This window comes from Ornithorhynchus anatinus, chromosome 4 (genome assembly GCF_004115215.2).
Source record: "Ornithorhynchus anatinus isolate Pmale09 chromosome 4, mOrnAna1.pri.v4, whole genome shotgun sequence".
In the NCBI taxonomy this organism is placed as follows: Eukaryota; Metazoa; Chordata; class Mammalia; order Monotremata; family Ornithorhynchidae; genus Ornithorhynchus; species Ornithorhynchus anatinus.
In genome coordinates this window covers 103,381,760-103,406,882 of record NC_041731.1, presented here as the reverse complement: position 1 = coordinate 103,406,882, position 25,123 = coordinate 103,381,760, and the positions used below count along the sequence as shown (strand labels likewise).

Sequence of the window (25,123 nt, the reverse complement as noted above, 5' to 3'; positions counted from 1 at the left end):
TCTTGGTAATTGCCCAGTTCAACAGCACAAAATCCGACAAGTGGTCAAATTCCATTCTTTGCCCACCAAAGTCCAGCTATGCTTCCACACTGAGATTATTACTTATTTCCAGCAATTGGCCATTGACAAACATTAAATATAATTTAGCAAGATGTCAAAGTAGTCGAACTGCAGATTTCAGGGATGAAGTCCTTTAAGTTTTCAAAACAAACAAAAACCAGAATCACTCGAACTGAGCTTGTTGCACACATTTAAAAGGCAAAAGAATTTTACCAATCTGCAAACAGTTCGGAGAATTCCCAAGTCAGTTACTTGAACTTAGCACAATATCAACAACTGGGGCCCTCCTAACCTTTTTGTTCTAAAAATGTAAATATTTTATACACTTGGACACAAAGATTTCCACTGTCAGAGAACTTTTTATTCGTAAAGTTAAATTTCTGCAAAGAAGTTTTCATCTATTTATTAAACACAGAATTTTATATTCCTTAAGTGGTCTTCCTGTTTAGTTGTGTTTTAAATGTTGCAGCGTGCTTACTAAGTGTAGAGCACTAAACCAAGCACTGAGATGGATACACGATAATTTAGTCAGAAAACATGGAAGTACAGAAGATCCTGGAGGGGAAAAGCAGTTATAATTCAGACAACCCTCCAAAATATCCTCAGGTCTCAGGTTCTCCTCTGTATTTATGGCCATAATTGAAATAACATTCACAAGACAATATGCACAAGGTAAAGGTCGACAACCTCTAGGGGGTCAGAGTAGTTTGAATCCTTTTCAAGTAGTCGCTGTGAGGCCCTCTGCTTCTAGACAGTAAGTAAATTACCTGTGTGGTAACCATTACAATCTTCAAAATCTGCAACCCCAATTTCCATGGAATCTGGTGTCTAGCTCTGAATTTCTGACATGGATTCATGAAGTAGAACTTCAAGTCTTCCTTCAGACTCTTCTCTTTCAGATCTGAATCTGGGTGAGTCATTTCAGTCCTGCCAAAAACAAGGAGTAATTTTAAATATTTGTAGAATTCCTGGGTAAAGTTCATCTCACGGCTCCTAGTATTTGTTTTCCTTCATGCTTCATATTTCCAAAAACTGAGGATAAAAAAAAAAGTTGTTGCACATCAACTACGAGCACAGAGCAATGTACCAGACACCTGAGGAACATAGTTTAGAGGGGAGTTTCAGAAACACTCCAATAGTCTGTTATGATTTAGGGTATTGACCCACCCTGTCAAAATGGCTCCAAAACACCAGTGAGTTTATGTCCTTCCCAAAAGGACAGCATTAGAATTTGACTTTTCAAAGAATGGCTTTGCATCACTTTTGAATCCTTGCATTCTAGCCCTATAAACAAGCATTTATGACTACTAACCAGAGTTCAGTTTTTTTAATGCTTTGGCTTTAAAAAAAAAATGCATAGGCATACTTGTTTCTATGACATCACAAGTACTGTGCTAATCATGAATGGTTTTTTATGGTATTTGTTAAGCTCTTGCGCCAACCACTATCCCAAGCACTGGGATGGATACAAGTTAATCAGATCAAGCATAGTTTTTGCCCTGTGTAGGGTTCACAGTAAGTAGGAGGGAGAACAAGTATAGAATCCCCATTTTGAAGTTGAGGAAATTGAGGCACAGAGAAGCTAAGCAACTTGCCCGAGGTCACACAGCAGGTAAGTGTCAGAGCAGGGATTAGAACCTAGGTCCTTTGGCTCCCCAAAGGCCATGTTGTTCCCCAGCGATTTGGTGCCACTAGAATGAGACTTCTAGAATGAAAAGGGATTTCAAAAGGTCATTTTTGCCTCACTCCCTGACTGCAGGCTGTATGACAACAAACCATTCTTGCCCTCACAGTTTATTCTTTACCCAGTGACCAGGAGGAATGGGAAAGCTACACTCTCCCTTATTGTTAACACTCTCTCTAAATATCTGCCTTTTTCATAAGTCTTCCCACTATGAAAAAGTTGAAAACAAAAGTAGATATCCTCATCTATTTTCAGCTCCGCCCCTCCTCCCCATCAGAGGGCAAATTATTTTCTTGTCCTATTCTTGTGTCCTCACAAAAGAATTAAAGAATTACTGCTTTGTTATTTTTGCACGTTGAATTCAATTCTACTGGAGCTTTCTAGATAGGATTACTGGAGCCTAATTCAAGCAAGAGTTGGTTTCCAGAAGTAGCTGGAGTATTAGTTTTTATTAAGCATCCACTTGGTACAGTACAATGTACTAATCCCTTGGGAAAGTGTCACAGAAACCTGAAACATGTTCCCTGCTGACAAGGGGTTTACACTTTAATGGGGGATACAGACATAAAAATATTTACAAATAGAGTAATTGGAGTAGCTGAATAATATATGCACAACAGTGAATAGGATGGGTATAAATAAGTGCATCGCTCTTGGAGATTGCTTGGGCATTTGTATGACTTGGGGTGCTGGGAATTAACTGGAGAAAGCTTGTTGTAGGAGATGGGATTTTAGGAGGGCACAGAAAAGAGGGGGGCACTGTGATCTGTCAGATTAAGAAGGGAGGGAGTACCAGGCGGGAAAAACAGCATGAGCGGGATAAGGGCCGGCAGGGTGAGAGCCTTGAAGCCAAGTGTAAGGTGTTTTTGGTGGATGCGAAGGAACACAGGAAGCCAGTCGGGGGTTTTGAGGAGATGGGGGATGTATGCCAGGCGACACACCAAGACAAAAATCCCTGCAGCATTGTAAGGTCTAGATTTGAGAGGGGAAAGGCTGGAGGCACAGAGACCAGCAAGGAGACTGATGCAGTAGTCTAGTCACAATATGTCTAGAGTTTGTACCAGAGCAGTAGCTGTCCAGAAAGATCTGAGAGCTACTGCATGGAAAGAATGCTTAGGATTTGGCAGTGGAATGGATGTGAAAATTGAAAGAGAGAGTGAGAGTCGGGGACAGGGAGGATGGTGGTGTCATCAACAGACAAGGGGGAGATAGGAAAAGGGGTGGGTTTAGCGGAGTAGTTGCAATCCAGATTTTTTGTTTGCTTTATGGTATTTGTTAAGTGCTTATTAAGCGACAGACACTACAGTAAGCGCAGGGATAGATACGAGCTATAAAGTTGGACACAGTCCCTCCTGTCCCATATGGGGCTCACAGTCTTAATCCCCATTTTGCAGATGAGGTAACATTTAGCATAACCAAGTGGCAGAGCCGGGATTAGAACCCAGGTCCTTTTGAGTCCCAGGCCCGTGCTCTAACCAGTAGGCCATGCTGCTTCCCCATATGTACTATATATATATATATATATATATATAAATACATATATAGTTTTTTTTACAGTCAATTCATTCTGATTACTCCATCTGGAAGCCACAAAAAATTAATTTATTAAGAATCCATCCCTAATTAATCTACTTTCCTCTCGGGTTAGTCTCCCAACTAACCCTCCAGCACTTCGCCTCGACTCTGTACTTTTGTACTGACAACCACCTGAAGCTTTTTCTACTCACCAATTTTAAAATATCCAACCATTTAAGCCCTAGCTCATTAAACATATCCACTTCTTCCTCCTATATGTAAATTTTTTCAGTGTCTGTCTCCCTTACTAGAGAGCTCCTTAAGGGCAGGAAACATGTCTACTAACTCTATTGTATCTTTCCAAGCACCTAGAAGAGTATTCAGGACTTAATAGGTGTGCAATAAATAGTAGTGATTGATACCACAATTGAGAGAACAGTTATAACAGGCAACAAATAAATAAAACTAAAGGGTTGAAAGGAGAACAGTTTGACTACATGAAAAAGTCATTAAAAAAGCAAAACCCTTTCTGGGGTTTGCAGTTGTGACAAAGACACTAACTAGGAATTTCCAGATTCCCTTACAGTTGTCTTTTATATTCAAAGAAGACACCAGTGGCAGTGAAGTTCAATGAGTAGGAGTTCCTGTAAAATCACCTCTAACGACCGGTGTGTCTCGGTCAATCTGAAAGCCGAACTACAACTGAGCTGCTGTCACGAGATGGGAAACTCCCTGTTTAAAATAATTCTGCAAATCAGTGAATCAGAAAGAAAACAAGAAAGGTGAGGGAGGATATGGCAATTCTTTATCCCTTCTGACATAATTGTCCACTCCATGGGACCAGTGATAGGGCAATAGCCTCTCTCACAACCATTCCCAGACAGATCTTTAAGTTGGCAGATCTGTTCATCCTTGCTCTCTGACAAGACCTGAGAGTTTCCAGTCAGGGCTGAAGAGCCCCCCAGTTTGTGTTATTTGTGCCTATTCGCTCTTGGAAGTCTGTTACCTCCCAGTCCTCATCTTTCCTAAAACCCCTGCCCCCTTTTCACCCCCATGCTCAAAATGAAAGTTCACCACTCTGGCTCCTGTTACACGGAGAAATTCCCAATGAGAAAACCACTGGTTGCCAAGAGCAAGGAACAGATACGATCTCAAGGTAGAATATTGTTCCTCCCTCCATCAGCATTATTGCCACTTGGATCTGATGAGAAAGACTCCCAAAATCTTTTATTTTGAGAGCGCATTATGGTCCAGTGGAAAAAGCACAGGTTTAAAAGACCCACGTTCCAAGCCTGTTTATGCCACTTGCTTAAGACTGTGAGCCCATCATTGGGCAGCGATTGTCTCTATCTCTTGCTGAACTGTACATTCCAAGCGCTTACTACAGTGCTCTGCACATAGTAAGCCCTCAATACATACTACTGAATGAATGAATGACCTGCTGGCAGTGTGACCTTGGGTAAGTCACAACCTCTCTTTGCCTCAGTTTCCTCATCTGTAAAATGGGGATCCAATATCTGTTCTCCCCATCTCAGATTGTGATCCCTTTGTAGGACAAGGACTGTGTCCAGCTGATTATCTTTGATCTATCCCAAGGTTTAGCACCATGCTTGTGTTATGGTAAGTGCTTAATAAATACCACCACTAATAATTATTAGAACTTTCTTCTGTTAGTGGAGGCATTCTGTTTAAACAAACAGCAACAGAGTTTGAGTAATGTGAATCTAACAGTCTTGGAGAATTCCTCTGAGAACTCAGTCAAAATATCTAGGGTCTTTGCATTATTACTTCTTTTACAAGCTGAAAACCAAACACAATAGACAGCAGAATTCAACTGATTCCAATGCATAGGTTTGACCGGCAGAGAGGTAACATAGTTTTCTTAAAAGGCAGATACCCCATTGTAGCTTTCAAAGAGATGTGGGGAGTGGCCTAGAATCCCACTGAAAAGGCAAAAGAAAGTGTGCCAACGATATGCCTTTCAAAAAAAATGCCCACCAGAACCGTGAGAAAGTTGAAGCAGTGAACCGAGAACGACCTCGCCATGCCAGGGGGCAGTGGAAATCAGAACTGATGGTTTGCAGGACAAAGTAGAAAGTTCACCAAGAAGTAAAATTTTTAAAAAGGGAGAGAGTAACAAGATACTTGTCAGAGCAAAAGTAAAACTGGAAAGGCTCCTCAAATACTTGGCAATACAATGAAAATAAAATTAAAGAAGAATCTAAAAGTACAGAATCTCTTCCCTGTGCACAGAACTTTCTCCCTCTCAAATCCAAGAAACCACAACTCTCCCCCACATCCATCTTCAAAGTTGCCTCCTAGCAATCATTTGATGGTATTTTTTCAGTGCTTATTCTGTGCAGAACACTAAACTAAGCACTTATTAGAGTTAACAGATATTCATTTATTCATTTTTAGCCCTGCCATTCCTTTTTTCAGCTGGATCAATCAATGGTACTTATTGAGCACTTATTGTGTGCAGACCAGTGTACTAAGCACTTGGGGGAGTTCAATAATATAGAATTTTTAGACTCAATCCCTCTCTCCTTTTGTTTTGCTTCCTATTCCATGTAAACAGTTTGTGTCTGCCTGTCTTCCCATCAGGACAGGAACTATGTCTTCTATTTTTATTAAATGCTAAGTGTCTAGAACAGTGCTTTTCCCCATGAGCCGACAGAGAGATGATGGCCCTGCCCAATAGGCTGATATTCCCCTTTTACTTCCTTACTCTCCACTCTTGCCCCATTAGCCCAGCTGACTAGAAAGAGTGGATGTTGACACTCAAAAGAAATCTTAAGTATTTTCAGGGCAGCGATCAGGTTTACTAACCCTATTGTGCTCTCTCAAGTGCTTGGTACGGTTCTCTGAACAGAGTAAATGCTCAATTGATTAAAAATGGGTAGTACTCTTATTAGAAATGAAACCAATCAGTGATGTAGTATCAGAACACCCTAAATCCCCCAAGTCAGGAAGTCACCCTTCTGTTACCTTCACTAGTCACATCCTGTTGGTAGGTTTTGCTCACTATAGTTCCAAATAAAAAAATAAGCAACAAAGATTGTTGTCCTTTGGAGAGAATATTGAAGAGCAATCTAGGAAAACATGCTTTAAAAATATCTCTGGCTAACCTCTGGGTTAATGAATGTGTCTTGACAATACTGAGCAACAGGTGTTTTCAGTTTAGGTGAACTTTAGCTCTGATTAAGATAGTGAGAGAAAAAGGGATGGGGGGGGGGGGGTGGACCGTGAAGAGAATGACATTAGGAAAAAGTAATTCAGTGAATATGGGCCAAGGGGACATAGAATCTCCTGAACGGACTATAACTTCTGGAGACCATTGGTCATTGAGTCCCTTCTACTGCTCTGATTTCAACAGGTCATGTGGTTCAGTAGCTCAGGGACTATCCTATCTGGCACAAGCATGTGTCTGTTGTTTTCTATCAAGCTCCTGGGATGGGGACTGAAGACAAACTCCAATGTTTCATGGCCTTATTATTCCCTTAGGTTCCACTCAGCTCACTTCTGCTTTCACTTTAGCTCACTTTCTCTAGTCCACCCCTCCATATATGAGAATTAGTCAGCATTCTACCCATTAAAACCTTTGTTGTGCTTGAAGACCACTAAAAATTGCCTCATTTCCTCTGGAGAATTGAAGATAAACCTCAAACCCTCTAAGCATATAGTGCCTATTTTCCATCTCTCCAAATGTTCTGTTACTTTTCTTGTTAAGTTTCTCAACATCGTTAAGGTGAATGTGCTCTGAGAAGGGTCTGAAAATGCAGGGTATAGTATAACAGAAGAATCACCTTCTGTCTCTTAAGTACTTACTTTGTGCCAGGCACTGTACTAAGTGCTGGGCACAGTCCATATCCCACATGGGGCTCACAGTCTTAAACCCCCTGTTACAGATGAAGTAACTGAGGCACAGGGAAATGAAGTGACTTGCCCGAGGTTACCCAACAATCTTCTGTCCCAAATTCCTCTCCTCCAGTTCTCTCCTTGACGCCCTCCAAAGTGGCTTCGGTCCCCTTCACACCACAAAAACCGCCCTCTCTAATGTCACCAGTGATCTCCTTCTTGCCAAATCCAACGGCCTCTACTCCATCCTAATCCTCCTTGAACTCTCAGCTGCCTTTGATACTGAGGATCACCCTCTTCCCCAACCTTGGCTTCACTGATTCTGTCCTCTCCTGGTTCTCCTCTTCCCTCTCTGGCCATTCATTCTCAGTCTCCTTAATGGGCTCCTCCTCTGCCTCTCGCCCCATAACTGTGGGGGTCCCTCAAGGTTCAGTTCTGGGTCCCCTTCTATTTTCCATCTATACCCACTCCCTTAGAGAACTCATTCACTCCCATGGCTTCAACTACCATCGCTAGGCGGATGATACACAAATCTGCATCTCCCACCCTAATCTCTCTCCCTCTCTACAGACTTGCATTTCCTTCTGCCTTCAAGACATCTCTACTTGGACACTCTGTCACCTCAAACTTAACATGTCCAAAACAGAACGCCTTACCTTTCTACCCAAACTCTGTCCTCCCCTTGACTTCCCATCACTGTAGAGGGCACCACCAATCTTTCTGTCTCACAAGCCCATAACCCTGGCATTATCTTCGACTCTGCTCTCTCATTCAACCCACATATTCAATCCATCACTAAATCCTGTCAATCCCACCTTCACAACATAGCTGCAATCTGCCCTTTCCTCTTCATCCAAACTGCTACCTCGTTATTACAAGCACTCATCCTATTCTTCCTGGTAAGTCTCCTTGCTGACCTCCCAGCATCAGTGTCTCCCCACTTCCAGTCCATACTGCCCAGATCAGTATGATCAGTATGATCTGCTGCCCAGATCATTTTTCTATGAAAACCTTTAGGACATGTCACCCTGCTCCTCAAAAAACTCCAGTGGTTGCCATCTACCTCCATATCAAACAAAAGCTCCTTACCATTGGCTTTAAAGCTCATCACCACCTTGCCTCCCTCCTACCTCACCTTGCTACTCTACTTCTACAACCCAGCCTGCACACTTTTCTCCTCTAGTTCCAACCTTCTCACTGTGCCTCGTTCTCACCTGTCTCGCCCATGATCCCTAGCCCACATCCCACTTCTGGCCTGGAACACCCTCCCGCCTCAAATCCGACAGACGATACCCTCCACTCCCTTCAAAACCTTACTAAAGGCACATCTCCTCCAAGAGGCCTTCCCAGACTAAGCTCCCCCGTTTCCTCTCCTCCCACTCTCTTCTGCATTAACCTGACTTGCTCCCTTTTTTCTTCCCCCCACCCAGCCCCACAGCACTTATGTACCTATCTGCAATTATTTGTATTGATGTCTGCCTCCCCACCTTTAGATCCTAAGCTTGTTGTGGGCAGGAAATGTGCCTGTTTATTGTTGTATTGTACTCTCCCAAGCTCTTAGTACAGTGCTCTGCACATAGTTACTATTCAATAAATACGATTGAATGAATGAATGGCAGTGGCAGAGCCAGAATCAGAATGCAGGTCTTTCTGACTCTCATGCCTGTGCTCTAACCACTTGGTCACGCTACCAGGCGCCATACTCTTGTAATTGCAGTGCAGATTTGTTTTTTGTTTTTTTAAAGAAACAGTACTGCAATGCTAACAGTTATCTTGTAATCAATAGTGACACTGAGGTCTTCTTCTGTTGTTGGTAACTTTGGTATTTGTTAAGTGCTTACTATGTGCCAAGCACCATACTAATACTGGAGTAGATACAAGATAATAAGTTCCTACAAGAGGCTCACAATCTTAGTAGGAGGAGGTATAGGTATTGAATCCCCATTTTGCACATGCAGTAACTGAGGCACAGAAGTGTTCAGTGAATTGCCCAAGGTTACACAGCACAAAAATGGTGGAGCTAGAATTAGAACCCACATCCTGATTCCCAGGCCTGTGCTCTTTCCGCTAGGCCTTGCTACTTGTCTTCAAGCTGTTCTTGTGATCCAGTTCCCTGCTCTGAGCTGCACAATTCCAAAACAGTGGGGCAGTTTTTTCAATTCTCAAACGTATCTAAAGAAAGACATTTCCCCATCTCTGTTAATAATAATGATGGTATTTTTAAGCCCTTATTATGTGTCAAGCACTGTTCTAAGTATTGGGGTCGAAACAAGCTAATCAGGTTGGACACAGCCCCTGTCCCACATGGGGCTCACAGTCTTAATCCCCAATTTACAGATGAGGTAACTGAGACACTGAAAAGCTAAAGTGACATGCCCAGGGGCACACAGCAGACAAGTGGCAGAGCCGAGATTAGAACCCAGGACCGTCTGACTCACAGGCCCAGGCTCTTGCCACTAGGCAATGCTGCTTCCTTTAGGTCAAAACGGGCCTAGAAGTCCTCATAGAAAGATGGAGCCAAGATCTCTTTGGTTGCAATTTAGACTTCAAGCTCATTGTGGACAGGTAACAAGTCTACCAACTCTGTTATATTATACTCCCAAACGCTTAGTACTGTGTTCTGCACACATTAAGTGCTCAAAAAATACCATTGATTGAATTTCTGCTTAATTCTTTGCTCTGCCTTCCATGCAGGCAGAGAGTGGTTTTTATTACTTCTATGAAGTGGATATAACACAACACCCACCCTTAAGTCTCTAAAGTTTGTGGCAGGTGGGTGAAAGGTGCCCATAACCACAGGTTGGCACAGAGTTAGTCCCAAGTCCACGCGGGATCCATAAGGCCTTTACAGTCTCCCTGCAGCCCCTCCATTTGAGGGGAAGTAGAGGTAGGGGGAAAGGGTTTAGGGGACAATGGACCACCATGCTGGAAGCGAAAGCCTTGGCCAAATCTGAAAGTAGCCCTGGGCTTCTGGAAGCTTCCTCCCTGAGCTGCTGAGGCGACAAATTTCCAGCAGACAGAGGGGCAATCCTACATGATGCCTTCAAAGTGAGGTCAAGTTCACTTCTATTTCAACCTTCTCCCCATTCTGCACTGTGGTCTGGAGCCAGATCTGGGAAAGGCGCAGACAGGGAAGGGGTGGATCTGCCCCTGGTTTCCAGCCTTGGTGGATATCAACCTTCCACCTTCTCTCTGGAGATTTCCAAGGCATTGGGCAGGCCTGCCGAATAATGCCGGCCCGCTTCCCCCAGCCAACGGGTGCTTTTCAATCACAGTTAATCACAGTAAAAAGAATCATCATCATTATCATTAAAGGTATTGACTGAGCGCTTACTGTGTGAAGAGCACTGTATTAAGCGCTTGGGCGTGTTCAATACAAAAGGGTTGGTAGACCTGTTCCCTGCCTACAATGAGAGGGAGTGCAGAGAGGACTGGGCTTGCTCCCTGTTGCAGAAATCATTTCCCTTCAGGATCACTTTGAGATCTGAAGCAGGGATATGAGGAAGTAACCACAAGGGAGAGAGTACATTTGCACCACTAACGGGTCATTTTCCATGCATACTAATCCATCATTAAGCAAAAAAAAAAAAGAAAAGAAAATCCCTTCCTGTACCCCTAATACACAGTACTCACCCTCAGACTCATGTAAAAATATTTTCAACTTTGTTGCTTCCCCTACCCATAATTTATTTCATTGTCTGTCTCATGGGCTAGATTGTCCGTTACTTCTCCTTTGAAGCCCATATCATCCACTTCTTTCACCCCTCCCAATTACTGTTCACCACCATCTACTCCCACCTCAATCCCAATGACAACTTTCTGAATCATTTCGATCCCCTTGTCAGGTTCCTTCTCTCCTCCATCCCCACTCTGATACTCACATTCCCGATGACCTCCTCGTTGCCTGCTTCCTCGCACTCCTCAACTCTACCTGCCTCCTGCTTCAACCCTGCTCTACTTCCACACTCATCAATTTGGACACACCCTTGATTTCATCATCTCTAGTCATTGTGCAATCTCTACCCTCACCAACTCCAAAATCCCACACTGACCACAACATCACTAAAATCCACCCTTGCTTCTTCATCCAAACCGCCACCAGTTAGTACACTCATCCTATCCCGCCTAGATTACTGCATCGGCCTCCTTTCTGACCTCCCAACCTCTCCCCACTCCAGGCCATACTTCACTCTGCTGCCCGGATTATCTTTCTACAGAAACTTTCAAGGCATGCCACCCCCCCTCCTCAAAAATCTCCAGTGATTGCCTATCCACCTCTGTATCAAACAAAAAACTCCTCACCATTGGCTTTAAAGCTCTCCATCACCTTGACCCCTCTAACCTCACCTCCCTTCCTCTCATTCTACAACCCAACCTGAACACTTTGCTCCCCTGATGCTAACCTTCTCACTGTTCCTCAGTCTCCCTGGCTCACGTCTTACCTCTGGCCTGGAACGCCCTCCCTCCTCAAATCCACCAGACAATTACTCTCTGCTCCTTCAAAGCCTTACTGAAGGCATATCTGCTCCAGGAGGCCTTCCCAGACTAACCCCTACTTTTCCTCATCTCCCACTCCCTTCCGCATCATCCTGACTTGCTCCCTGTGCTCTTCCCCCCTCCCCACAGCACTTATGTATATATCTGTAATTTTATTTATTTATATTGATGTTTGTTTACTTGTACTGATGTCCGTTTACCCTGCCTCTAGACTGTGACCTCGCTGTGGGCAGAGATTGTCTCTATTACTGTATTTCCCAAGCGCTTAGTACAGTGCTCTGCACATAGTAAGTGCTCAATAAATACGATTGACTGAATGAATGAACATCCTCATCTGCCTCTTCACCCATGTACTGCTCCCCACCCCCCAAAGAACAGTCCTGTTCCATCATAGAGACTTCCAACTTCTCCACCCCTTTCAATTTTCCAAGTTTATCATGCCTTATTTGGTCTCCATTGCCACCCTACTTTCTCTTGATGTAAAAACCCATGCCCTCAACTCTGTCCTCTCCACTGAACTGAACATCCTTGAACCCATCAAGTCTCATACCACTGAACAATCAATGGCATTTACTGAGTGCTTACTATGTGCAGAGCACTGTACTAAGCACTTGAGAGTATAATACAACAGAGTCAGCCGACACACTCCCTGCCCACAATGAGCTTAGTCTAGAGGAATTAACAGACATTAATTCCAACCCAGAATCCCACTACTTGCAGAAATCCAGACATCCATTTCAAACTCATCTTCATCTGTCACTCTCCTCCTGCCCCCTCTTCTACTCCCCCATCCTTCAATGCAGAATCTCAAGGGATCTCCCACCGCCTCTTAAAATGTACCTCCTCTCATCAGTCATCAATGGTTTTTATTGAGCACTTACTATGTGCTCAACTGAACACTTGGGGATTGGGGAATGGGGAATGGGGAACACTTGGGAGAAGACAACCAAGTTGGCAGACAGGTTCCCTGCCCACAAGGAGCTTACATTCAAGAAGGGGAAACAGACAAAGAAATAAATTACGGACAGCGGGAATGGCAGAATTTAAGATTACTTACCTATGCGCTATGGGGTAAATATCAAGTTCTTAAGGGATACAGATCTGAATGAAAAGGTGATGCAAAAGGGCTACATCAGAGAAGGCCTCTTGGAGGAGATGTGATTTTAGGAGGACATTAAACGTGGGTAAATGATTGATTTTTGGCCATTAAGGAGAAGGGAGTTCCAATCTGAGGGAGGATATCAACCTGACGGGGTTAGGGGCAGGATAGACAAGGTCAAAGTACAGAGAGTAGGTTGATACTAGAGGCGAGACTTGGGAGGGTTGGCAGTAGATCAGTGAGGTAAAGTAGAAGGGGGAGAATCAATTGCTCCCTCTGTCCTTCCCTCCCTGACCACCCATCTTCAACCACCGAATCTCTCATGGCTTCTTACCACTGTTTTCAAACATGTCTGCATATTCCCCATTTTAAAAACTCCTATTTGGCTTCAGAGTTACTGTCCCATCTCCCTCTTATCATTCCTTTCCAAACTCCTCAAGAGTTGTTTACACCACCGCCTCCACTTCCTCTCCTCCCTCTGCTATCTGGTTTCCAGCCATTCCACTCTACAGAAACTGCCCTCTCTAAAGTCACCAGTGACCTCTTTCTTGCCAAATCCAGTGGACTCTGCTCCATCCTAATTGTCCTAGACCAAGCAGCTGCTTTAGACACCAGACCACCAGCTTCTTCTGGCTCCCCTGGCACTGTCCTCTCCTGGTTCGCCTATCTCTGATTGTTCCTCAGACTCTTACTGGCTCCTCCTCTGCCTCCCACCTTCTAACTGTTGGAGTCTTCCAAGGCTCAGTTATGGGTCTTCTTCTATTCTCCATCTACACCTAATGCCTTGGAGACCTCATTTTCTCCCAAGGCTTGGACTTCCATCTCTATACATATGACTCCCCAATTTACCTCTCTCCATCTCTACAGTTTTGCATTTCTACCTGTCTTTAGGACATCTCCACTTGATGTGTCAATGACACCTCAAACTTAAGATACCCAAAACAGAACTCATCTTCTTCAAACTCACCTTCATCTACTATAACTCTGCCCAGCAACAATCCTTCTTCGCCCTTATTGACTCCCATGCTCCTTTATCCACAGCAGCTGTTTCAGACTTTTAATCTCTCCTTAAACGCCCTTCCTTCATCTCCGTGTCCCCCTGACAACTTTCCCCATCACTGTAGACACCACCACCACCCTGTCTCACAAGTCTGTAATGTGGGCATTATACATTCATTCAATCACATTTATTGAGCGCTTACTGTGTGCAGAGCACCGTACCACAGGCTTGGAATGTACAATTCGGCAACAGATAGAGACAATCCCTGATCAACAGTGGGCTCACAATATGGGGGAGACAGACAACAAAACAAGTAGTCAGGCATCAATACCATCAAGATAAATAGAATCATAGCTATATACACAACATTAATTAAATAGAATAATAAATAATATAAACAAATATACACAAGTGCTGTGGGGAGGGGAAGGGGGAAGAGCAGAGGGAGGGAGCAGGGGGAATGGGGAGGGGAGAAGGGGCAGAAGGAAAGGGAGGGCTCAGTCTGGGAAGGCCTGGAGGAGGTGAGCTCTCAGTAGGGCTGTGAAGAGGGGAAAAGAGTTAGTTTGGCAGATGTGAGGACGTGGGCTGGGGGTCAACAGCGGGCCAGGCAAGAACGAGGCACCGTGAGGAAGTTAGCGGCAGAGGAGCAAAGTGTACGGGGTGGGCTATAGAAGGAGAGAAGGGAGGTGAGGTAGGAGGGGGTCAGGGGATGAAGAGCTTTGAAGCCAAGAGTGAGGAGTTTTTGTTTCATGCAAAGGTTGATAGGCAACCACTGGAGGTTTTTGAAGAGGGGAGTGACATGCCCAGAGTGTTTCTGTAGAAAGATAACCCAGGCAGCGGACTGAAGAATAGACTGGAGCGGGGAAAGACCGGAGGATGGGAGATCAAAGAGGAGGCTGATGCAATAATCCAGTCAGGATATTATAAGAGTTTGTACCAGCAAGATAGCAGTTTGGATGGAGAAGAAAGGGTGGATCTTGGCGATGCTGTGAGTGTGAGACCGGCAGGTTTTGGTGACGGATCAGATGTGTGGGGTGAATGAGAGAGCAGAGTCAAGGATGACACCAAGGTTGCGGGCCTGTGAGACGGGAAGGATGGTAGTGCCGTCCACAGTGACAGGGAAGTCAGGGAGAGGACAGGGTTTGGGAGGGAAGATAAGCAGCTCAGTCTTGGGCTCCTTGGGACTGAGCTGCTTATCTTCCCTCACGCATTATCATTCAACCTGCATATTTAGTCTGTCACCAAACCTTGCTGGTTCTGAATTCACAACAATGAAAAATCTGTTCCATACTCTCCAAACTGCTTTCTTGCTGGTTCAAACCCTTTTCCTATTTCACCCCAATTCCTGACAACTTAACTGTAGCCTCTGCACTGACCTCCCTGCCTCCTATCTTTCCCCAAACCAGTCCATACTTCATTCTGCTGCTTGGATTGCTTTTCAAAAAAAAAATAAGAAAAATAATAGTAATTCTATGCACAAGTCTGCACATCTCAAAAACCTCCAATAGTAGCCCATCCCTCTCTGCATGTAACAGAAACACCTCATCATCTGCTTTAAGGCACTCAATCAGCTCTTCCCCACCTTCCTAACCTCGCTCAAATCCCACTATAACGGAGCCTGCACACTTCAGTGATGATGATAATGATGACTATGGTATTTGTTAAGCACTTACTATGTGCCAGGCACTGTATTAAGCACTGGGTTAGATACAAGCAAATCAAGTTGGACACAGTCCCTATCCCACATGGGGCTCCCAGTTTCGATCCCCATTTTCCAGATGAGGTAATGAAGGGCCAGAGAAGTTAAGTGACATGCCCAAGGTCACACAGCAGACAATTAGTGGCAGAGCCGGAATTAAAACCCATGACCTTCTGACTCCCAGGCCTGTGCTCTATCCATTACACCATGCTGCTTCTCTAACACCAATCTACTTTCTAAACCTTGATCTCCCCTCTCTTGTCACTGAACCCTTGCGTGGCTCAGTGGAAAGAGCCCTGGCTTGGGAGTCCAGAGTCATGGGTTCGAATCCCGGCTCTGCCACTTGTCAGCTGTGTGACTGGGGGCAAGTCACTTCACTTCTCTGAGCTTCAGTTACTTCATCTGGAAAATGGGGATTGAGACTGTGAGCCCAGCATGGGACAGGGACTATGACCACCTCAATTTGCCGGTACCCTCCCCAGAGCTTAGAACAATGCCTGGCAGATAGTAAGCATTTAACAAATACCATTATTATTATTAGTGTTTAGTACAGTGCTCTGCATACAGCAAGGGCTCAATAAAAACTACTGTGATTGACAGATCTCATCCGCTTTAATGTATTCTCCCACATGCTTAGTACAAAGCTCTGTACACAGTAAGTACTAAGTAAATATGATTGATTAAAGTATGGGGGTCATGTCAACTTTAAGTGGCATTTTTAAGCGGAATTCCTAGTGATTTGTTGGTAAAACTGTCTCTCCCCATTCCAATCCATACCTCGCCTTGCTAAGCGTTCAATAAATAGGATTGAAGGAATGAATGAATGCCCAAGTCATTTTTCTATAAAAACATTCAGGACATGCTTCCCCACTCTTCAAGAAACTCCATTCGTTGCCCATCCAACTCCACACAAACAAAAACTCCTCACCACTGAATTTAAAGCAATCACCTTAACCCCTCTACCTCACCTCACTACTCTCCTACTACAACCCAGCCTGTGCACTTTGCTCCTCTAATGGTAACCTCACTGTACCTCCATTTCACGCTTCTCACCACCAACCCTTTGCCCACATCCTGCCTCGGGCCTGGAATGCCCTCCCTCCTTAAATTAGACAATTACTTTCCCCCTGTTCAAAGCCTTATTTAAGACACATCCCTTCCAAGAGGTCTTCCTTCCTCCTCTCCTCTCACTCCTTTCTGCATCACCCTGATTTGCTCCCTTTATTCATCCCCCTTCCCAGCCCAACAGCATTTACGTACATATCTGTAGTTTATTTATTTATATAGTCTCCCCCTCTAGACCGTAAACTCAATGAGGGCAGGGAATGTCTATTTATTGCTATACTGTACTCTCCCAAGCGCTTAGTACAGTATTCCTCACACAATAAACACTCAAATATGACTGAATAAAACTGAAAACCCAAGATCGACTCTCTTTCAAAGAGCAGGAGTTTCCCCTCAAATCTTTAAGAGAATTTAACCCAGATGTTTCTTGGGTTTTTAATCCAAGGTAAATGACCATCAGCAGTTCTAAGACATAATTTTTCCTCCACCATATGTCTTTCTTCACTAGTCGTAAATGAATTTGCAGTCCTGAGAGTTTATTCCTAGACTCTGGAAAAAGAAGTCTCAGAATATCATTAAAGTTAACAACCACCTAGTGTCTGTGTTAGCTTTTGGAGGAGGAAAAAAAAAAAAGGCACAGCACTATGTGTGAGTGTGTATATGTTTACATACCTTCCCTTGTGTGGAGTTGAACTGGCAATTCAGTACTTTATAGGTCTGAACTATGTATTCCCTTATACAGGAGAGTGAGGGCATCCAGCACACACTTACACTGGCCTAGCCTTGTAGAACTTGAGAAGCAGCCTGGCTTAGTGGAAAGAGCCCGGGCTTGGGAGTCAGAGGTCATGGGTTCGAATCCTGGCTCTGCCACTTGTCAGCTGTGTGACTGTGGGCAAGTCACTTTACTTCTCTGGGCCTCAGTTACCTCATCTGTAAAATGGGGATGAAGACTGTGAGACTCACGTGGGACAACCTGATTACCCTGTATCTACCCCAGCGCTTAGAACAGTGCTCTGCACATAGTAAGTGCTTAACAAATGCCAACATTATTAACTTTGTAGTCCTTCACAGGCAGGGACAGACAGAATAAGGTGGAGGTGTAGCAAGAAGATTGCAAACTCCAACGAATAGCAAATCTGTCATTTAGGCATGCCTATCAAATCCTTGGTGACCGGTTGACTTTGTAGTTGGTAGCCTTTTTTTTTTTTTTTTTAGTTTAGAGCCAACAAGCACCTCATTCGGGTTTTCCTTTAGACGCAGGGTTTCCATCTGAGCTACCCAAAGCCTCAGGATGGAGGGCCTCCTTTTTCCTTCCTCATCTGTTAGTCCATTTGATCACACTTGATCCTGCAACCTGAACCGACCTGTCTTCTGAGACCAGGGTCCTGATAAGGAGAGTGGGCTTAGTCCAGCAACATCCCTAACTACTGGCAACTACTGGCAAGAAGGCACCCCGGGGTTCCTCGCTCACCTTGCTGAGCCCCATCCAACAACCCCCTCCTCCTGGTCCATCACTGCTCTGAAACTCAGCAGGGAGAAACAGCGTGGTCTAGTGGATGGGGCCCGGGCCTGGGAGTCAGAAGGACCTGAGTTCTAATCCCACCTCTGCCACGTGTCTCCAGAGTGGCCTTGGGCAAGTCACTTGACTCCTCCAGTCAACAGTTCCCTCATCTGTAAAATGGGGGTGGAGAGTGTTAGCCCTATATGGGACAGGGACGGGGTCCAAACTGACTATACTGGATCTACTCCAGGGCTTAGGCCAGCGCTTGGCACGTCGTGGGTGTTTAACAAGTACCATGTTAATTATGAATGGTTGATAAAGGGGCCGGGGGATGCTGTGAGCCGCATGGGGGCTGAGGGCTGGACGACCCCCCAACACTGTGTCCCCCTTCCCTCCCGGGAGGGGGCTGCGTGGGATGGAGAGGGAGATGGGGGCGGGGAGGAAGTGAAGCAGAGTTTTGGGCTCCCCTATCCCCCAGGCCCCCCAGCAAGCCCCAAGCCTGCCCAGCTCAGCCCAGCGGGAAGCCCCGGGAGGGGAAGGGGAGAAAAGGAGAGGGAGAAGGAGAGGGAGAAGCAAAGAGGGAAGGAGAGGGAGAAGCAAAGAGAGAAGGAGAGGGAGAAGCAAAATGAGGGAGAAGCAAAGAGAGAAGGAGAGGGAGAAGCAAAGAGAGAAGGACAGGGAGAAGCAAAGAGAGAAGGACAGGGAGAAGCAAAGAGAGAAGGAGAGGGAGAAGCAAAGAGAAAAGGAGAGGGAGAAGCAAAGAGAGAAGGAGAGGGAGAAGCAAAGAGAAAAGGAGAGGGAGAAGCAAAGAGAAAAGGAGAGGGAGAAGCAAAGAGAAAAGGAGAGGGAGAAGCAAAGAGAAAAGGAGAGGGAGAAGCAAAGAGAGAAGGAGAGGGAGAAGCAAAGAGAGAAGGAGAGGGAGAAGCAAAGAGAGAAGGAGAGGGAGAAGCAAAGAGAGGAGAGGCAGAAGGTGAGGGAGAAGAAGGAAAGAGAGAAGGAAAGAGAGGAGAGGGAGGAAAGAGAGGGAGAGAAGGAGAGAAGGAAAGAGAGAAGGAGAGGTCAGAGGAGAGGGAAAAGGAAAGAGGAGAGGGGAAGGAAAGGAAGAGAAGGAGAGGAAAGGAAGAAGGGAGAGGGAGAAGGAAAGAGAGAGAAGGAGAGGGGAGAGGAAAGAGAGGAGAGGGAAAAGGAGACGGGGAGAAGGGAAGAAGAGGGAAGGAAAAAAGGAGAGGAAAAAGGAGAGGACGGGGGGGTTTGGTCCCGCAGGCAGTGTTTTCCCGTGCGAGCCGCGTCCGGGGCGGGCGGGCAGGCAGGCCGGCCGGCCCTCTCCGAGTCCCCGGCCCGGGGTTTGCAGGGAGGCTCACCGGGAGCCAAGTTGCAAAGCTCGGGGCCCTCCTCCCCGCCCCCCGGACCGCCTCCTCCTCCGGGCAGCCCCCCGGGCGGCGCGGTTCCCCACCTGTGTCCTGGGGCGCCGCCGGTGCGGGAGCGCACGGGCAGGTCCATCCCCTCCGTCCCCGCCGCTGCCTGCCCGCATCCCCACCGGCACCGCCACGGCCGGGACATCGCGGGGGGACCGGCCCCGGCCCCGGCCCCAGGCGGAGGCGGAGGCGGAGGCGGCCGGCCACGGGGAAGGACGGGCCCGGAGGCTTCTGCGGAAACCGTCACGTGGAGGAGGGGGAGGAGAGGGAGGAAGAGGAGGAGAGGAAGATGATGTGCACAGCGCTGTTCTAAGGTAGATACTGGCTCATCAGCTGGCCCCACGTGAGGCTCACAGTTAATCCCCATTTCACAGATGAGGGAACTGAGGCCCAGAGGGGGCGAAGTGACTTGCCCACAGTCACTCAGCTGACAGGTGGCGGAGCCGGGATTCGAACCCGTGACCTCTGACTCCCAAGCCCGGGCTCTTCTCTTACTGAGCTACGCTGCTTCTTTGGAAGAGGAGGAGAGGGAAGGGGGAAAGAAGGAGGAGGGGGGAAAGGAGGGGGGAGAAGGAGGGGGAGAGATGGGGGAGAAAAGGGGGGAGATGGGGGGGGGAGGAGGAGGAGGAGAGGGAGGGTGAGGAGGAGAAAGAGAAGGGGGGGAAGGAGGAGGAAGGGGGGAAGGACGGGGGGAGGAGGGAGAGGAGAGGGAAGGGGGAAGAAGAGGGGGAGGAAAAAAAGGAGGGGGAGAGGAAAGAGTAATAATAATGATGGTATTTATTAGTGCTTACTATATGCCAAGCACGGTTCTAAGCGCTAGGGGAGATAAGCTCATCAGGTTATCACACGTGGAGTTCAGTCTTCATCCCCATTTTACAGAGGAGGAGACTGGAGGACAGAGAAGTGAAGTCACTTGCCCAAAGTCACACAGCTGACAAGTAGCATAGGCGGGATTGGAACCCAAGCCCGGGCTCTTGCCACTGAGCCACAATGCTTCTCAGCAAGGGGAGAAGGAAGAAGAGGAGGACGTCAGCACCAGCTTCCCTCCTCCGCCCGGCCAGGTGGGGTCCAGTCCTGTTGGGCTGCGGTGAGTTTGGGCCTGGGGATGAGGGCGGGGGATGGTGCCAGCACCCCCAGGGCAGGACCCGAGAAGCAGTGTGGCCTAATGGCTAGAGCCCGGCCCTGGGAGTCAGATGGACCTGCCTTCTAATCCCAGCTTCGTCCCTCGTCTGCTGTGTGACCTGAGTCACTTCGCTTCTCTGGGCCTCCGTTCCCTCACTTGTAAAATGGGGAATGAGACTGTGAGCCTCATGTGGGACCGGGGACTTTGTCCAACTGTCCAAGCTGCTAAGTGTCCTCCCCTTCCCCCATCCTCATTCATTCATTCAGTTGTATATATTGAGCACTTATTGTGTGCAAATCACTGTACTAAGCACTTGGGCCCCCCATCTTTTCCCCCTTTCCTCCCTGTCCTCCCCCTCCATCCTCCTTTCCCCCATCCTCCCTTTTTCCTCCCCCTCCATCCTCCTTTCCCCCCAGCCTCCCATTTTCCTCCTTCCTCCTCTTCCCCTTCCCCCCCCCCCCCATCCCCATCTCTCCTCCACCCCCAGCACTGCCACAGGGGCCCAAAAACTAAATGCTCTCATGAAGCTTCATTAAACAGTGGGGGACTGGGAGGCTGGGGGATGCTGTGAGCAGTTGCGGGATTTCCCTCTTGCTCAACGCAGCTCTCAATCAACCAGCTGTGACCTAGCTAGCTGATAGCCAACCTCTAATACTCCCCGGTTTCTAAAGGGAAGAAAATTCAAGCAATCAATCAATCAATTAGTGGTATTTATTGAGCACTGACTGTGTGGAGCATTCATTCATTCAATCGTATTTCTTGAGCACTGTGTTCAGAGCATTCATTCAATCAATTGTATTTATTGAGTGCTTACTGTATGCAGAGCACTGTACTAAACTTTTGTCTTACGCCTTCGAATCATCTCCAACCCATAGTGACCCCCATGGACACATCTCTCCTAAAGCACCCCACCTCCATCTGCAATCATTCTAGTAGTGTAGCCGTAGAGTTTTCTTGGGAAAAATACAGAAGTGGTTTACCATCGCCTCCTTCCGCACAGTCAACTTGACTTGAGTCTCCACTCACTCCCATGCAGCTGTTGCCCAGGTCAGGTAAGTTTTGATGTGTAGCAGATCCCCTTCCACTCACTAGCCACTGCCCAAGCTAGGAATGGAATGGGTAGGCCTCTGCTCGACTCTCCCTCCCGTAACCGGGACTGGTAGAGGACTGGAAACTCCTCTACCAGTTTCCAGATTTGACCCTGAGAGGGGACTAAGCGCTTGGGAGAGTACAATACAACAGGGTTAGGAGATGAGATCCCTGCCCACAGTGAGTTTATAGCTTAGAGGAGAAGACAGCAAAGTAGATTTAGGGGTAGGGGGATAAAATATCAGAATATGGCTTGCCCTCTGTTAGGAAGATCATAATATCTGGTCACTGAGTTCAAAACCAAGTATTTCAGAGCCTAATTTTTACTGGCCACTTTGGGAAGAGCATTAACTCTTTCACACCACTTCTCAGCAACACACCAAACTGTGGGCTGTTCATTCACAGTGTTTGGTATGGAGCTTCATGTCTGTGTCTCCCAACTCCATCATCAGACATATGAGAAAAAATAATAATAATTGTGGTGTTTGTTAAGCGCTTACTAGGTGCCAAGCACTGTCCAAAGCACCAGGGTGGATACAAGCAAATCGGGTTGGACTCAGTCCTTCTCTCGCTTGGGGCTCACGGTCTGAATCCCCATTTTACCGATGAGGTAACTGAGACACAGAGAAGTGAAGTGACGGGCCCAAAGTCACAAATCAGGTTGGTCACAGTCCCTGTCCTTTGTCGGGTGCAGCGTTTCAGGACTGTGTCCAGCCTGATTAGCTTATATCTACCTCAGTGCTTAGAATAATGCTTGTCACATAGTAAGTGCTTAACAAATACCATCGTTACTATCACACTCTGACTCTACCCATGCATTTCTATTCTATTAAATATTGATTAGATCAGGGTTTATCTCCTTCCAAACATTGTCAATGCATGAGTGAATTTCTTATAAAAATCTCCCTCAAAATCTATTACTGCTCCTTTTCCAAGTTTCATGATTAACTATTTGGTAGAAGTTGATGACCCAGTTAGAAGTCACAGTTAAAGGAGTTTAAAGTGATCGACTCACTTTTTGAGGGACTTGGTAACAATCCAGGCAGGGGGCTGGTTAAATAAGGCAAACAGCTATTTCATTTTTCTTTTCAGTAGCGGTGAAACTTTCCAAAGATGATATACTTCACAGGAATAAGTAGGAAGAGAAAGGTTCTACAAAGGGGAAAAGATTCTTCCTCGTGTGCCTCCATCTGAGATAGCAAATGTTAAAATCTTACCCAGCTGCATATTTTTTTTTTCCTGTGTGAAAACATACATTCCCCATCTTTATGCTTCTAGATGGTTACACGGGATGTTATCGAATGTTGCCTTATCGTGTCACAATGCCCTGGTTAAATGTATAAAGAGTTACAAGGCTGCAGAAGTCCTAAATTTAAATTACTGCTACTGGAGCCCTAGGCTTAAGCTCTATCTGACCCATGTGGGCAATCATACAGAAAATAACAACAATAATTATTGTTAAGCGCTTTCTATGTGCCAAGCACTGTTCTAAGCACTGGGGGAGATACAAAGTTATCAGGTTGTCCCATATGGGGCTCACAGTCTTAATCCCCATTTTACAGGTGAGGTCACTGAGGCACAGAGAAAATAGATTACAGAGAGGGAAAATAGCAGAGTATAAGGGAATATACATAAGTACTACAGGGCTGGGGGTGGGGTGCTTATAAAGGGGAACAGAACCAAATGCATAGGAGGTGCAGAAGAGAGGGTGAATTAAGGAAAGCCTCACAGAAGGAGATGTGATTTAGTAGGGCCTTGAAGATGGGGAGAGTGGTAATAAGTGACTTGCCCAAAGTCACACAGCTGACAAGCAGCAGAGCATGGATTGGAACCCACGACCTGTGACTTCCAAGCCCGTGCGCTTTCCACTAAGCCACGGTGCAAAGTCAGTATCTCATGTTGTCGAATTGTCCATTCCAAGCGCTTAGTACAGTGCTCTGCACATAGTAAGTGCTCAGTAAATACGATTGAATGAATGAATTTGCCTAGGCCTGAAAGGCAATACTTCAGAATTATGGAGGAAAGGACTCTGTGGCTGGTAGAGTAACAAAAATCCAGGCAGGTGAGCAGTTGCAAAGTTGAAGGGGAAGCATTCCAGTACTGAAAGAAATTTTGCTAGTAAGAGCCAGTTATGCTTCCAACTCTTAAGCCCTAAATTAAGAGATTTCTCATATGCTACTTGCTTGCTCAATATCTAAACAGCGAAAAAGTACAATGAGAACTCATAAAACTACAGGAGGCACAAGGACCAAAGTGATAACTTGTTTTTAAGTCCCAGCATAGAATGACCCTATTTGGGGGAAGCTCCAAGAGTGATCGGGGAGGGCAGAGCTGAAAAGACTGGGAAGATCCAGTCTAGACTGCAAACTCGTTGTGGACAGGGAACATGTCTACCAACTCTGTGCTGTTGTAATAATGTTGGTATTTGTTAAGCACTTACTACGTGCAGAGCACTGTTCTAAGCGCTGGGGTAGAGACAGGGGAATGAGGTTGTCCCACGTGAGGCTCACAGTCTTCATCCCCATTTTACAGATGAGGGAACTGAGGCCCAGAGAAGCGAAGTGACTTGCCCACAGTCACAGCTGACAAGGGGCAGAGTCGGGATTTCGAACCCATGACCTCTGACTCCCAAGCCCGGGCTCTTTCCATTGAGCCACGCTGCTTCTCTGTTGTACTCTCCCAAGTGCTTCATTTGATGCTCTGTGCACAGTAAGCACTCAATAAATATGATTGAATAAATGATTGACTGAAGATCAAAAGATAGAAGATGGGTTGGGGTGGGGGGAGAATAGAGAAGGGAGGGTGCAAAAGCAGGACCAGAGAAAAGGGTGGCAAAGGGGACAATAAGATGGGGGGCAGAGCAAGGCATCAGGATGTACCCCTAGATTTACTTATCTTGTACCTCCAGTGGCACCACTGCAGCAGGCTGGCTATCCGTCCGTCCGTCCATCGCCTTTGGCTGGGCCTCGCTGACAGGGCCCTGCTGAACCCCAGCCATAGCTCTCTCAAGCAGTGTGGTCCATGGACCTGGGAGGCAGGAGGACCTGGGTTCTAATCCTCGTGGTGGGCAGGGAATGTGTCTGTTTATTATTGTAATACAGTGCTCTGCACACAGTAAGCACTCAGTAAATACGATTGAATGAATGAATGGATGAATGACTTTGCCACTTGTCTGCTGTGTGACCTTGGGCAACTCATTTCTCTGGGCCTTGGTTACCTCATCTGTAAAATGGGGATGGAGACTGTGACATGAGACAGGGACTGTGTCCAACCCGATTGGCTATTGGCTTGTATCTACCCCGGCGCTTAGTACGGTGAAGGCACATAGTAAGGGCTTAACAAATACCAATATTACTATTATGTCACTTTATATTTTTGTGTTTCCCAAGCACCTAGTACAGTGTACTGCACCAAGTGGGAACTCACTAAATCCTGCTGCTACTCCTCCTCTTACTGCAACTATGACTACCACTAAGCAGCATGGCTCAGTGGAAAGAGCACGGGCTTAGGAGTCAGGG

At 46.3% G+C, this 25,123-nt stretch overlaps 1 protein-coding gene across 3 annotated transcripts in view; it reads right to left on the bottom strand.

Moving 5' to 3' along the window:
• MCOLN2 (mucolipin TRP cation channel 2) overlaps positions 1-19,547 on the bottom strand; it is a 69,378-nt gene extending 49,831 nt beyond the window's left edge. For 2 of the 3 annotated variants that reach the window (XM_029064109.2, XM_029064111.2), the window contains exons 1-2: positions 19,432-19,547; positions 828-987 (exon numbers count right to left, since the gene is read on the bottom strand). In XM_029064109.2, the coding sequence (XP_028919942.1) occupies positions 828-987; positions 19,432-19,538 (267 nt within the window). In that variant the 5' untranslated portion in view covers positions 19,539-19,547. Of the gene's footprint in view, positions 1-827; positions 988-17,149; positions 17,172-19,431 lie in introns of those variants that run through there. The other variant, XM_039911883.1, reaches the window with a different exon arrangement.
• Between the last annotated feature and the right edge of the window lie 5,576 nt (positions 19,548-25,123).